The sequence below is a fragment of the Plodia interpunctella genome, chromosome 16, assembly GCF_027563975.2.
Source record: "Plodia interpunctella isolate USDA-ARS_2022_Savannah chromosome 16, ilPloInte3.2, whole genome shotgun sequence".
NCBI classification, from domain to species: domain Eukaryota; kingdom Metazoa; phylum Arthropoda; class Insecta; order Lepidoptera; family Pyralidae; genus Plodia; species Plodia interpunctella.
In genome coordinates this window covers 8768201-8781885 of record NC_071309.1, presented here as the reverse complement: position 1 = coordinate 8781885, position 13685 = coordinate 8768201, and the positions used below count along the sequence as shown (strand labels likewise).

Below are 13685 nucleotides of genomic sequence, written 5' to 3'. Positions count from 1 at the left end.
GTACGTAGGTAAAATTTTTAAATATTATTTATTTTTAATCTGCTCTATCCAATAATGCAAATTGAAATCATAATTAGGTAATTATTTAATCAGATAAGTTAGCTACCCGACTATAGATTGTTTAATTACATATGTTTCGGTTGCGAACGAGGTTTTTATAAATATTTTACCGCAAATCTTACTCATATTATAAATGCGAAAGTTTATGAGGATGTGTATATGTATGTCTGTTTCTTTCACACGAAATCTACTGGACGAATTGTTAAATTTGGTACACGGGTAGAATATAACCTGGAATTACACATATAGTACTTTTTATCCGGAAATTCCCACGGGAGTGAAGCGCCGGGACGCAGATAAGAGCCAGTCCCGGCTTCGCTCTTGTAAAGTCATAAAACTTCTTCCTGGCAACTGGTTCTGATAATTTCGATGGTTGAATGTTTGGAAAAAAAAGCAATTGAAGAGAGAAACAAAACAAATAATTTTGTAATATTTAATTTTCGCTGTTTATTGACATTTTACAATATACTGGAAGATATTTTATTACGCATCCCAGATTAATACTAATAATAGACGCACCTAGGTGGTTGATTCCACGACCGACCAACAGAAAGGGATGGTATTAGTATTTACTATTTATCAGAAAAGGAAAGTCGTCCTGGGGGTCTAACATGAAACATAAAACACGCAGCACAACATCGCGTCCACACGTCATCTCTTTTTCTTACACGATGCGTACACGATATGAGGAAAAGAGACAGCATGTGGACGTTAGTAACGTGCTACGTGTTTGTTTCGTGGTAAACCTTATGCTTCTCTTTATTTTGTATAACTGCATCCCTTTCTGTCAGTCAGACAAGCCAACAAGTCCGATCTTCTATTAAAAGTATAATAAACATGTTGTATATATATATATAAATACCTAAGTACATGACTAATATAAAATATTAGCATAATGTTATATAGTTAGTAAGGGAAAAAGCTTCTTATAGGCTAAGTATTTAGTACATTATAAGCAACACTTTGGTTTCAAGTAGGCATCTATATTTTTTGAAAATATATCAAAGATAATTCTAAAATTATCTCATAACAATGACGTCAGTTCATTTGATCGGTAATAGGGTACAGTCTTAGGTAAAAAAAAATACAAAATGAAATGTAAGTACTTATACGTAGGTAAGAATTGGATAACAAAACTATACGATAAATAAATGACTGAAATTTAGATTTATCCATTTTATAATAGTATAATTATGACCCTGGGCGACCCGTGATATTTATAGCTTTGGTAAATATCATATAACTAGCTTTCGCCAGCGGCTTCGCCCTCGAAATTTTCCCCACGGGTGCAGATATATTTCCGGGATGAAAGGTACAGTCAACAGCACATCAAGTTACCCTGCGTGAACCTCTATGTCGCGGTAATAGCGGCGAGTATGCAATGAATTTGAGTAGGTTGACGTGTCATATGCCTTATCCACACTTCACATTATGCATATAGGGCGTGAAGATGTAACAAACAAACTTACTTACTTTCGCATTTAGATATAATATTAGTTAGGATTTAGATTATGACGTAAAAAGGTGCCTGTGAAGGGTCTCATTTCTGAATAAATGATTTTATTTGATTAGAACTAAAGGCATTATTACTTATTAATATATATATATGTTTTAATCTTCGGACAAGATGTTAATTTCATATCAACATCGCGTCGGAAAACATATATTTAATATTGACTCTATAATAATTATAACATAAATTAAAGGAAGTAGTTGTAATCTTAAATATATCACTTTGATATCACAAGATACCTAAAAAAATGGCATAAAAAAGTCTCCATAAGCAAAGCGTAGTCAGTCAGCCATTAACCGAAGACCATGGTTTGTTTTTTTTTTTTTGAGAAAACATCTTACAAATCCTTTTTTTATTCTTATTCATGATCAATTTACATCTAATTGTGATCTACATTTGTAATTTTAAACAGCCAAAAAAAAGAGAATGTTGATTACATTCGCTAAAATATATCAAAGATCTTTAACTAAAATACTTTGACTAAAATATGGAAAAGATAATCTAGATTACATTTTTTATATAGGCCTATCTAATATATATTTTGGCCTATATTTACATCACGGTCCAATTCATACTATTTATCGTTATTTTCGTTTTAAAATACAGAGCAGGCTCATCGCGCGATCACAATTTCTTTAAAAAGTCTTTAAAAGGTCAGTGCCATAACGATTTTTTTTTTACTATACTTGGGAAAGCATTCTTTTGGTTTTTTAGTTTATATACCAAAATATTGAGAACAACTTTAGGGAATATTTCAACTATACATTAATTAGGTGACTTCAAACGTGTCAGAGAAGCCGTGGTAAGGGTAGATGCCCCCGAGGATGTACTTGTAGCTGCCGTAGTGGTGGATCCTGTACTTGCCCGGGGGAGTGCCGGGGGCGATCTCCCACTCGATTTTGGCATAACTGGTCCCGAGAATCTTGGAGTTCCGTTCCCAGATGAATCTGTGAATTGAGACATATACATGGTTACTGGTACCTAACACAAAACCTTCCAAAGGCGCATAAGAGACTAACATCTTTTGTTCGACGTCTTTTGTCTAAACATATTAAATACATTATTTTTCTTTTTTAGTTTTAATGTCGTTTCTATAAAATGTTAACTCTATGTTCGGTTGCGCTACATAACGCTACTACTGTTTCGTGTTGCTTGGCTATTACATAGATATGAATCCCGTAAAGTCGTAGAATAAAAGTTGCTTGTTTTAATGTACCCAAGTAGTCTTTAGGAAGTTTTACGTTTGATATCAATAACCCTGTATAGAACTAACTGCGCCCCGGGGCTTCGCTCTCATAGGAATTTCTGGTCGCTATTCGCATCGTGAGGAAACCTGCATTCTGGTTGATTATCAACATGTGTGTGAAATGTAGAATGCAATGGCAAACCACTCCATTAATAGTGCTAAGAAAGTCGTTTCGTGTGTTTCGTTCCACGTAATGACCACGACTCTCAGCCATGAGAAATACGACAACTCTCACTCACCTTGGATACCTATATCCGTTGTTTTATCTTATTCTTTATGTGCCTACTAGATGTTGCCCGGGGCTTCGCTCCCGTGGGAATTTTGAGATAAAATATAGCCTATGGCAATCTTGGATAATGCATCTTTCTAGTGGTGAAAGAATTTTTGAAATCGGTTTGGTAGTTTCGGAGATTACCTTCGCCTCAAACATACAAACTCACAAACGCTTACCTTTTTATAATAATAGTATAGATGATTTACTGAATGTTAGCCGTCAGCTCCTTAAACGTAAAAAAAAAATCATTAAACAACTAACTTGGTCTCCCAGTCTGCATCAGTCAATACAGACACCCAGGAGTCATCTTGCTCGGATTCCAGCTTCTCTATGATGGCATAGCTTCGACCGTGACGTATGCTGTTGCGGGGGTGACCAGCCACCTATAACAAAATGTATAAAGACCTGACAGACCTCCTCATCCTCTTTGACAACCTCGGTGGCGCAGTGGTAAAGTGATTGCCCCTGAACCGAGAGGTCCCGGGTTCGATCCCCGGTCGGATCATGATGGTTTTCTGATTGGCCCGGGTCTTGTATGTTTATCTATATATGTATTTGTTATAAAATAAAGTATCGTTGAGTTAGTATCCCATAACAAAAGTCTCGAACTCACTTTGGGGCTAGCTCAATCTGTGTTATTTGTCCAAATTTTTATTTATTTAAAGAACACATAAATAACAAAATCGTTTATTTTTGCTCAGCGTTTAAATCTCGCAATACAGTGAGGAAACGCTGGTAATATTCTGAGCACGTTGCCACCATGTGGCGCGTTGGAAGATAATTTTTATTAAAACACTACGTTAGCTTTACGAAACAGACAATTTTTTTTAAACAACATGACATAGTTGCCAGTAATAAAATAATAAATAAATAAATAAATATATGAAGCGGTGGTGGTGTAATGGTTAAAACGCCCGCCTGTGGATCGAAAGGTCCCAGGTTCGAATCCTACTCGTGCCACATGACTTTGTATACCAATCTGACTCATGTAGTTTTCATCGACCACCACTTGCTTCCGGTGAAGGAAAACATCGTGAGGAAACCTGCACACTGGGCGATTATTAACTTGTGTGTGAAATGGAGAAGGCAATGGCAAACCACTCCATTACTAATGCCAAGAATGAGCTAGCCCCAAAGTAGTTTGAGACTTGTGTTATGGGATACCAACTCAACGATACTATATTTTATAACAAACACATATATAGATAAACATCCAAGACCCGGGCCAATCAGAAAATGATCATTTTCCATCGTGACCCGACCGGGGATCGAACCCGGGACCTCTCGTTTCAACATGAAACTAATTGTTACCAACACACTTTATTCTCCACACCAACATACATTTGAATTTGGTATAGCTATTTGGCAAAAAGTAATAGTTCTGTAGAGAGAACTATTTTCTGGGATAGGCGGTCCTGGTATTAGGTCACCAAAAGAAAATTATACTGAAGTCAAGCTTAATAATAACAAACGAGTATTTTATTTGTAGAAGATCATAAATTAGTTACAATAACATCTTCCTTTAGCCGAAGAAGAAGTGCATTGAGTGCGTCAGGCAGGATATGGCTAAAAAGGAAGTAACAGATCGGTTAACATCAGACAGGGAGAAGTGGAGGAGACTGACATGCTGTACCGACCCCACATAAAGAGGGATAAGGGTACGCTGATGATGACCATCTTCCTTTAGCCATCCACTATCTATCAACGACGGCCGGTCAGAATTTTCTTTGTTTTATATTTAAAGGTAAATAGGTATTCTATTATAGTAAGGCCATGCATACACCTATTAAGGTCCTTGTTACAAACGCCATATTTTTGTATGAATTTTCCAGTGTGTATCATCATAAAATCAGACGTAGACAATACAAAATGTTCTTATTTATTAGTTGTTCACCGCAAACTCGCGAACACAATAATTTTTTACAAAATTGTGAATATTTCAAAAACGACTGGACCAATTTTGATGCCCCACGAACTCAAAAATTGTATTGGCATATGCTGCATACCTTTTAAATTTCATCAAAATCGGACCAACGGTTCGGAAGTTACCGCGTTACAAACATACATACAAAAAATGTATTTTTGCCCCGAGTAAAATGTTAGACCATGCTCGCTCCGCTCGCCAATTGTGATGCGCGTGTGTCTTGAAGTTTGGAGATGTATAACATAGCAATGTCCTCACAAATGTAGCAGAGACGGTGTCCCCGTAGCTGTAGTGTTGCTCTGGCTGGTGGAGACAGTCGCCGAACTCCCGGCGCCAGGGCGCCGCGTCCCACAGCACGGGCGGCACCAGCGAGATCAGCTGCGCGCTGAAGTCCGCGGGCGCGGCGCCCGGCGCCACGCTGCGGCTCTGCGGGACATGCGCTCCGGTTTACTGTTGCCGCTCGATTGTCTATCGATAGCGTTTCGATAGACTATCGATAGTTGGCTATTTGCATAATATGAGTGCCGATTTGCATATGAGTGCTTTGCCGCAATGAAAAACCAGATACTTATATATACCGAATCCACCACTGTTTGACAAACTGTTCGACGACAGTGTGGAGCCGGCATTATAAACTAGTTGTTCGCCGCGAACTTGGACCTCGCGTGCATAATATTTTTTTTACAAAATTGTGAATATTTCAAAAACAACTTAACCGATTAGTTTGCCCCACGAACTTAAAAATTCTATCGACAGAGACTTTAAAATTTTAACCTTTTAAATTTCTCAAAATCAGACCAACGGTTCGAAAGTTGACGCGTTAAAACATACATACACTTACATACAAAAAAATATATTTTTGCCCCAAGTTAATTTGTAGATTAGACAATGAGTATTTCAAGTGTCAAGCCTGCAGAATGTTATTATGAAACATAGTATGCTTGTTTGCAAAGCTAAATATTTAGTTTTTTTTTTTTTCATTATCCTTACGACTTACATTGAGCAAAGCCTCGGTGAGTTGAACATACTTGTTGAGATAGATGTCGAGGGTGTGAGGACCGAAGATTGTGGAAGCCGCCTCGTAGCGCTGAGCCTGAAACGAAAGCAGTTTGTATACGAAGGGGTATTTTGTATGGACCAATGTAACGCGAGCTATAACGCCGTATATGGAGTATCAGTAATGAACCCATCAAAAAAACAAGCTAAACAGAAACCATTTCACGTCAAATTTTTATTTGTACCTTAAAATGCCAAAATAGAGAAGGTGTGTAGAATCGCAAAGTAGATTGTATTTTTTAAAATGAAAAAAAAAACTACTAATCACAAAAAGTCGTAGAGTAAAAGTTGCTTGTTTTGATGTACCCAAGTAGTCTTTAGAGAGGTTTTGCGTTTGATACTAGTGAACCTGTATAATGTCATCACAAGTACGCACCTGGTACTCCTCGGGCGTGGCGATGTAGTCCGAGTAGACGTTGGCGAGGCCGGCCAGCAGCACGCGGCGCGCGCGCGCGGCCGCCGCCCGCCGCAGCGCGCCGCGCAGCCGCCGCCCCGACATCGTGGTGAACTCCCCGGGCACCGCCGCCAGCAGCAACCCTCCGATGCGCGCCACGGAGCAAGACACTATTCGGGGCTGCCAACTGTATGGGAATTTTATCTGGAAATGTCATTCATTTAATTATTTGCTAATTAAGAAGAAAGAAAAACTTTATTTTGGCTAAACAAAAAACATTTACATATTATGCTAAAATATACATATAAAACAAAGTCCTCTGTCTGTTCGCGATAAACTCAAAAATTACTGCACGGATTTCCATCCGGTTCACCTATAGATAGGATCGATAATTCCTGAGGAAGGTTCGGGTGTAGGTATAATTTGTTATGTTTTTACCCGAGCGAAACCAACGGGCCGTATCACTTCGATAATGATATTGATAATTCAATCAATAAATAAAAAAATCCGTAAATGAATTAGATCAGTATTATATGCAACATAAAACAGCAAGAAAATTGGTCTAATAAAGTTGACATTTCGACTAAATCATTTTTGTAAATCAGTTTTAAATACCTAAATAAAATTCAAATCAATAAATGCATACCTACAACCACAAAGAATTAAAATTCTTAATTCATAATTACCTAGTTGCGAACCGCAATCACGAAACCCGCCAGGGTAATAATATCTAAAATCTAAATAATACAAAGACAAATAATATCGTATAAAATGTTTCAAAAATAACCACTCAGAAAGCGACAGCATCCCACTCTTCCCGAAGGAAGCGAACGATCATCGAGGGCTGATGGCAAGCTGCCACCGCCCGCCTCACGCTCAGGACACCGCGCCACGTCTCCTCATCATGGTTAGTGAGGCCCCGCATATTGCGAGCGTCTATGCGAAGAGCTTACTATAGAAATGATCCTATGAAGTAAGGTCTTGCCGATACTAAATTGGTCGACGGAGGTCATATTTGGCGAGAGCGAAACCATAGCGCGTTTCAGCGATCGAGTAAATAAAGAAGCGCCATCTAGTTTCGATTAAAGAATTACATGTGTATTGTTATTAGCGCCATCTGTTTTGCTGTTGTGTAATTACTGCGCTAAGTTTGTATAAGTTGGTAAGTGGCAGTAGCGTACTAAATTACACGAATAAAATGCATTTTAATAGCATAGTAGCGCCACCATTGAAGCGCTAACTTATATTGGACATAATTGATGCTGATGTAATATTTGTCTTGGGATTGCGCAAATCGATTTTTTTTTTTTTTATTTGAGAATAAGCGTCGAGTTGACCGATATGGTATTGATGTTTATATCTCGACCATTCGATCACTTCTAGGTATTTGGTTTTCATTTATTCTATTCATTAAGTATACTGTGATTTAGTCATAATTCATGTCTTCATATTAGAACAAGGATATGCCAATTCAATGGAATTCCATTTTTGAGGAAACTTATAGTAATAAAGACATTTGAAATTATCTTATTACTACTAATATTATGAATTTGAAATTGAATTTATTTGTTTGTAAATCTTGATATTTCACGTCTTTTCTCCCATGATAGGTTTAGCGATGAAGTCACTCACAGCATCTCAGAGCGGACTCACATTCACGCTATATAAGTGTATACAAATTTTAACATACCATGATAGTGTTAGATTATATACATGGGTTACTTGTGTAGTTCCAAATCTCTCTCGCTTCCACACTCTTCGACTTCGATTACATACTATTATATAGGTAATAAAATACTCTTGTGGAACTCACCCTGCCAGTAGCGAAAAGTATAGGTTTCGGCGCGTGACAGTCCACATCTTCCTTGGTGGGTTCAGCAATGAAGTCCCTCACAGCGTCCCACAGAGGGTTCCCACTAGTGGTCCCCTGGCGGAAGTCGAAGGCCCCAGGACCATCCGTGGTGCCCGCCGCGAAACTGTAGCCCATGGCGGGTAAGCAACCAGAGACATTTACACTCTGAAATGTGTATAAAAGTATCGTAAATTAAACTGTAAATATACCAGTGGCGCCATCATTTCAAAAATATCTTTGACAGTTGATAAACTAATTCGGAAATTAAATAAATCCCAAATCTTTATCCTAAACGATGTGTGATACATTTGTGTGTATTGTGTAATCTAATTTGTGCAATAAAGTATTGTGTCGCATTGGGTTAAAGTACTTTAACCCAATGCCCAAAAATACGAAGTTCTGGGAAATGTGTTTATTTATTTGACAGAGCTTCACCACAAGAGAACAAATTATCATTGCTAATCTGTAATTATAACATTTTCAAAATAAATAGAAAGGTACTCACAGTATTGAAAGTTTCAGTAACAGGGTCATAAGGGTGGACCTGCTCTAAGGGCATTTCAACGAACTGATGGACGATGCCCAAGGGCCCTGTGAGATCTTCGCCTGGTTGTTTCAGGACCGTCTAGAAATTTAATAAAAAATATCATATAACATTTTTTTTAATACAAGGTGAAATTGTTGTAAGAAGTTCATTATTAATACAAAATATTAGTTAAATGAGTAAACCCAATTTAATGACAGTATAAAATGGTCTGAAATGGTAGTCTAAAATATACAACAACAGTTGTGCCTTCTCTTAATAGATGGCTTTTTGATTTTAAAACGCAGTATGGTTTTGTCTTCTGGTTGGACCACCCATTTTACTACGACCGTAGTGCCATCTATATTAAAATTAATATAATAAATGAATTTACAAAATAGTATTAAAAAAAATAAATTATATACGCTCCCGTGGGAATTTTGAGATAAAATATAGCAATAGCAAGCTTGTATAATATACCTTTCTAATGGTGATAGAATTTTTGAAATTGTTTAGGTAGTTTCACAGTCACCCGCCTCAAACATTAAATCTCACAAACGCTTACCTCTTTATAATAATAGTATAGATAATAGATATATAATACATATATGTGTAAAATAAATACCTAACACGATAATGGTCATTTGTTTTGTTCGATCGTACGATTGTTTGTTTTCCAAATAAATTGAATTATTAATAGGTCAGATTAAAAAAAAAAGGCGCTTACTTTTTTATCTTAACTTTATGCTTAGATTCTTAACTGGAAGAAATCGCGATCATTAACGATAAATCCGCATTTGTGCCTCTTGTTATTTACTAGCGACGATGATGATGTATGTTATACCTATATACGCTCCCGTGGGAATTTTGAGATATATATATAATCTTTCCTCTTAAATCAGTCTTATCTATTAAAATCCGCAGTAAAATCCGTTGCGTAGTTTCAAAGATCTAGGAACAGACAGCGGGAAGCGACTTTGTTTTATACTCTGTATTGACAATGATTGTTTAATTATGATCTGTACTTTTCCGTGGTGCCATAAAGAATGTTATGTTGTACAGTCAGCGCGTCAAACTATAATGCTTGAACCTTTATGATGTGGTATTTACAATGAGTAGGTTGAAGTGCTGTACTTATATGAATGAAAAAATACTTACCATAGCAGTGTCGAAGAGTTTTGTGGCGATGATCTTGGTACTCTCAAACATGTCTCGGCCGGGGCCCGACGCGAAGCACCGCTCCTTCGGCAACTTGCACAGCAAGGTCTCTTGGTCGCAACGCTGGAATATGTCAAAAATTATGTTGATGTTTAAAAATCATACATTATTTGGCGGATTGCTGTTCCTGAGTTCCTGGGATATCCAGGGACCATGAGCGAAGCCCGTCGTACACCATCGGCGGTGCTCCACTTCCTAAAGGAGCTGGGCTGGCTGGAATGATCAGCGGCTCAGACACGCAGAAAGGGCTCAGACAACAGGCCTAACTGCGGAAAATTGTCCTCGAGGGAAGTAAGAAGACGGATTGCTGGTTTTTCAAAAGTTCTCATATAGGTAAACTATGCAAACTATGCAATCAAATTGCTAATGTTGCAGAAAAATCTATTATCAAACGCTAACCCCGAAACAGTCGACAGAGATTCAAAATCAAATCAAATCATTTATTCAGAAATTATTGTATGGTAGACATTGCTATCGATAGCAATATCGATATTTCAAGGACAACTATCGATAGTACAATAATCGATTTATACACAACAAAAGCAATTTATATAATAATATGCGGAATACGGCCCTAACCTAAAGTCGGTTTAATTTATTATTTTGTTATTATACTTGTAGCATTGGTAGTAAAGTTCTACATTAATATTTTTTTCATCCTATGCTTTTGTCGACGTTTTACACGAATTGTACACACGACGAATTTGTTCAATGGTAAAGAACGGGTTGCACCATTTCCATTCTTCTTATAAATTCACAGTCAATATGATTTAATTCAAAGGATAAATGTTATTAAAGCTATGTAGTATCGGAGAATCAAAACATCGATAGGTATTCCTCAAGGTTCCTTATTAGGACCACCGCATTTTTTTATTTCCCAATCAAGATGGCTATTATTCTTTGTGGACATGTAGGACATGCATAGTAAGAATATTAAAGAACATACCTTTCCTGAGAACTCACAGCGTGGACCCTTGATGTTGGGGGAGACATCTCCAAGATTAGTAGACGCGAATGCGCAGACAATACTGCCCTGTAATCAGTAAAATATGTATGTAACTATTAAGTATATTTCTTATAGTCGAAAATAAAATGTGCAATACACAGAAGCTTAAAGGTCAACTATTAAATATAATAAAAATATATATATAAATGAAATAGAAGAAATAAAATATAAAATAATATAAATATAATATAAAATAATAAAATATAAAGTAAATTAAATAAAAGACAAGGTAAAAGTCGTGTCGTATTAGAGGTAAAATCTTATACCTGGAAACAGAGTACCTGGAATAGAAAATACTTCATCGACAGGAAACTTGTTCTTTAATTTATTGATGAATAGATGTTGCCCGGGGCTTCGCTCCCGTGGGAATTTTAAGATAAAATATAGTCTATATCAATCTAGAATAATGTACCTTTCTAATGGTGGAAATATTTTTGAAATCGGTTCGATGGCTTCGGAGGTTACCCGCCTCAAACATACAAAGTCACAAACGCTTGTACCTCTTTAATAATATTAATATGGATACAGGAATCCATTCTCGTTTGAAGGCGGTATTTAGTCCTACTGTTTTCATAAAATAAAGTAATACAAATTTTTAATAACTCCATACAAGTAAATCTTTGATTAATCTAAGACAAGCTACTAATTGGCTTATTACAAAATAAATCTGCTTATAAACTTCCTGAAAGTGGATATGAATAACACTGAAATTTACATCATTACCGCTTTATTTGCACTTAACTTATAGAATAGGTTATGAGGATCCTATGATGTGATGACCTATTTTTGTTACCTACCATATGTTTATCATGTACTTACATCAGCCATGAAATCAGTGTTGTACGGAACCTACTAATTCCATGATATCAGCCTAGTGTTAAAATGTCATTATCAATTTACTTTATAAAGTCGCTTCACTGATTAAATAAATAAATAAATATATTAGGACAAATCACACAGATTGAGCTAGCCCCAAAGTAAGTTCGAGACTTGTGTTGTGGGATACTAACTAAACGATACTATATTTTATAACAAATACATATATAGATAAACATCCAAGACCAATCAGAAAAAGATCATTTTCCATCATGACCCGACCGGGGATCGAACCCGGGACCTCTCGGTTCAGTGGCAATCACTTTACCACTGCGCCACGGAGGTCGTCATCGATTGATGATAATAATTGTTCACTAACATTTTTTAAAATAACAATGACTCATTGTTCAAGCAAACTGTGAAAAAGCAGATGACTTCATTGAAATTTGACTCCAGGGAGTGTTTAGATAACCTTCTATAATGTTTTGTAACGTGAGTTGTCAAAATATTCTTTCTAGACGATTCTAATTATATAAACATAAGACCTAAAACGGAAGCGATCACCGGAATAACTAATCCTCATTTCCTCGTCCTAAAAACGACTCATTTCAAATTATATTTTTTTTATGTGGAGAAATATTGTTTATTCACAAAAAAAATCCCGCCCGCGATGACTTAAAATGAGACTATACCTACTTATTTATTAAAAAAAGAGTGTGCGATGACAAGTTAATTAATTTATCAAAAAGTGGTCGTATTTCGTTAATTTTTTTTACCTAAGTAAATTATAAAAGGACGATGCTCTAAATGCGACAAAAAGACTCAATTGTCACAGCCGCAATTATACACTCACGTCACGTCACGTCACCACACATTAATTGACTTAAAACGGGATCCTCCCTCTTTCAAGGTGTCCAAGAGTAAAATGTCCCACTGTGGCGTCGCGCTTCATTTTTTGGCTAGTTCTTTTATGAAAAAGTGTCCCGCCGAAAAGCTGTTTTCGCCTATCAAGTCTCACCTTGCCAGGATGCGTATAATTCCCATTGAGCGCTTTCTCCATCAAAACGGACGCGTAGCCGACGTTGTCCGAGGATACCAATCTGTTGGTGTTGTTCATGCTGGTCGGGTGGACGGCGAACCAGTTGATCACGCCTACTATCTCGTTGGAAGCCGTGAGGAAACGGACCTGGGCCAGTGTTTTGTCCACGTTGTATTTGTATCTGAAAGATTAAACTTTATGTCAAAACCTACTTGCACAATTTACACCAAAACTCAAACGGCTGTCAATTGATCTACTTGAAGCAGAGATTTAATGAAAATATCAATAAGTGTCCTGACTTTATCAATATTTCGAAGTAAAGTTCACGAATCAAAATAACGCGTATTTGTTATTGCTACTCGTCATATTCTTCCAAGTAATTAGATACTACTCTACTTCCAAGATCGAAACAAAACATGAACAATTAACATAGTAAATATTTACAGTATTTCGTAGTCCAGAAGTAAAAAATTTGATACCGATGTGTCTCTTATTTTTCACGGGACTGGCATAATTAAAATATTATTGGACTGTTTCAATGCATAAAACATTGGTGACCTACCTAGCTCGTTCCTCCGGAGGATTCCGCAGGTATGAAGTGGGCGACCTGTTGATATTAGCGCCCAGGAGTTCCGCTTCTGCATACTCCATCCTCACTGGCGTCAGCTTTGTGTGAGCCATCACTATACTCTGTGCAACCAAGAAGATATCTGTAGATATGTTTCACCAACGACTGGTATGGGACCAAAGATTTCTTAATTATA

At 36.9% G+C, this 13685-nt stretch overlaps 1 protein-coding gene and 1 non-coding gene across 3 annotated transcripts in view; both read right to left on the bottom strand.

The window, feature by feature from the left end:
- Positions 1-479: 479 nt before the first annotated feature.
- The window catches only part of CDase (Ceramidase), a 30480-nt gene continuing 17274 nt past the window's right edge, over positions 480-13685 (bottom strand). For both annotated transcript variants that reach the window (XM_053756749.2, XM_053756748.1), the window contains exons 5-15: positions 13484-13611; positions 12901-13102; positions 11007-11093; positions 10001-10123; positions 8825-8944; positions 8281-8484; positions 6450-6671; positions 6015-6110; positions 5276-5443; positions 3355-3476; positions 480-2520 (exon numbers count right to left, since the gene is read on the bottom strand). In XM_053756749.2, the coding sequence (XP_053612724.1) occupies positions 2343-2520; positions 3355-3476; positions 5276-5443; positions 6015-6110; positions 6450-6671; positions 8281-8484; positions 8825-8944; positions 10001-10123; positions 11007-11093; positions 12901-13102; positions 13484-13611 (1650 nt within the window). In that variant the 3' untranslated portion in view covers positions 480-2342. The remainder of the gene's footprint in view (positions 2521-3354; positions 3477-5275; positions 5444-6014; positions 6111-6449; positions 6672-8280; positions 8485-8824; positions 8945-10000; positions 10124-11006; positions 11094-12900; positions 13103-13483; positions 13612-13685) is intronic.
- Positions 7253-7450, bottom strand: LOC128676847 (small nucleolar RNA U3). The gene has a single exon (XR_008405470.1). It is a non-coding gene; the product is annotated as a small nucleolar RNA U3 (small nucleolar RNA).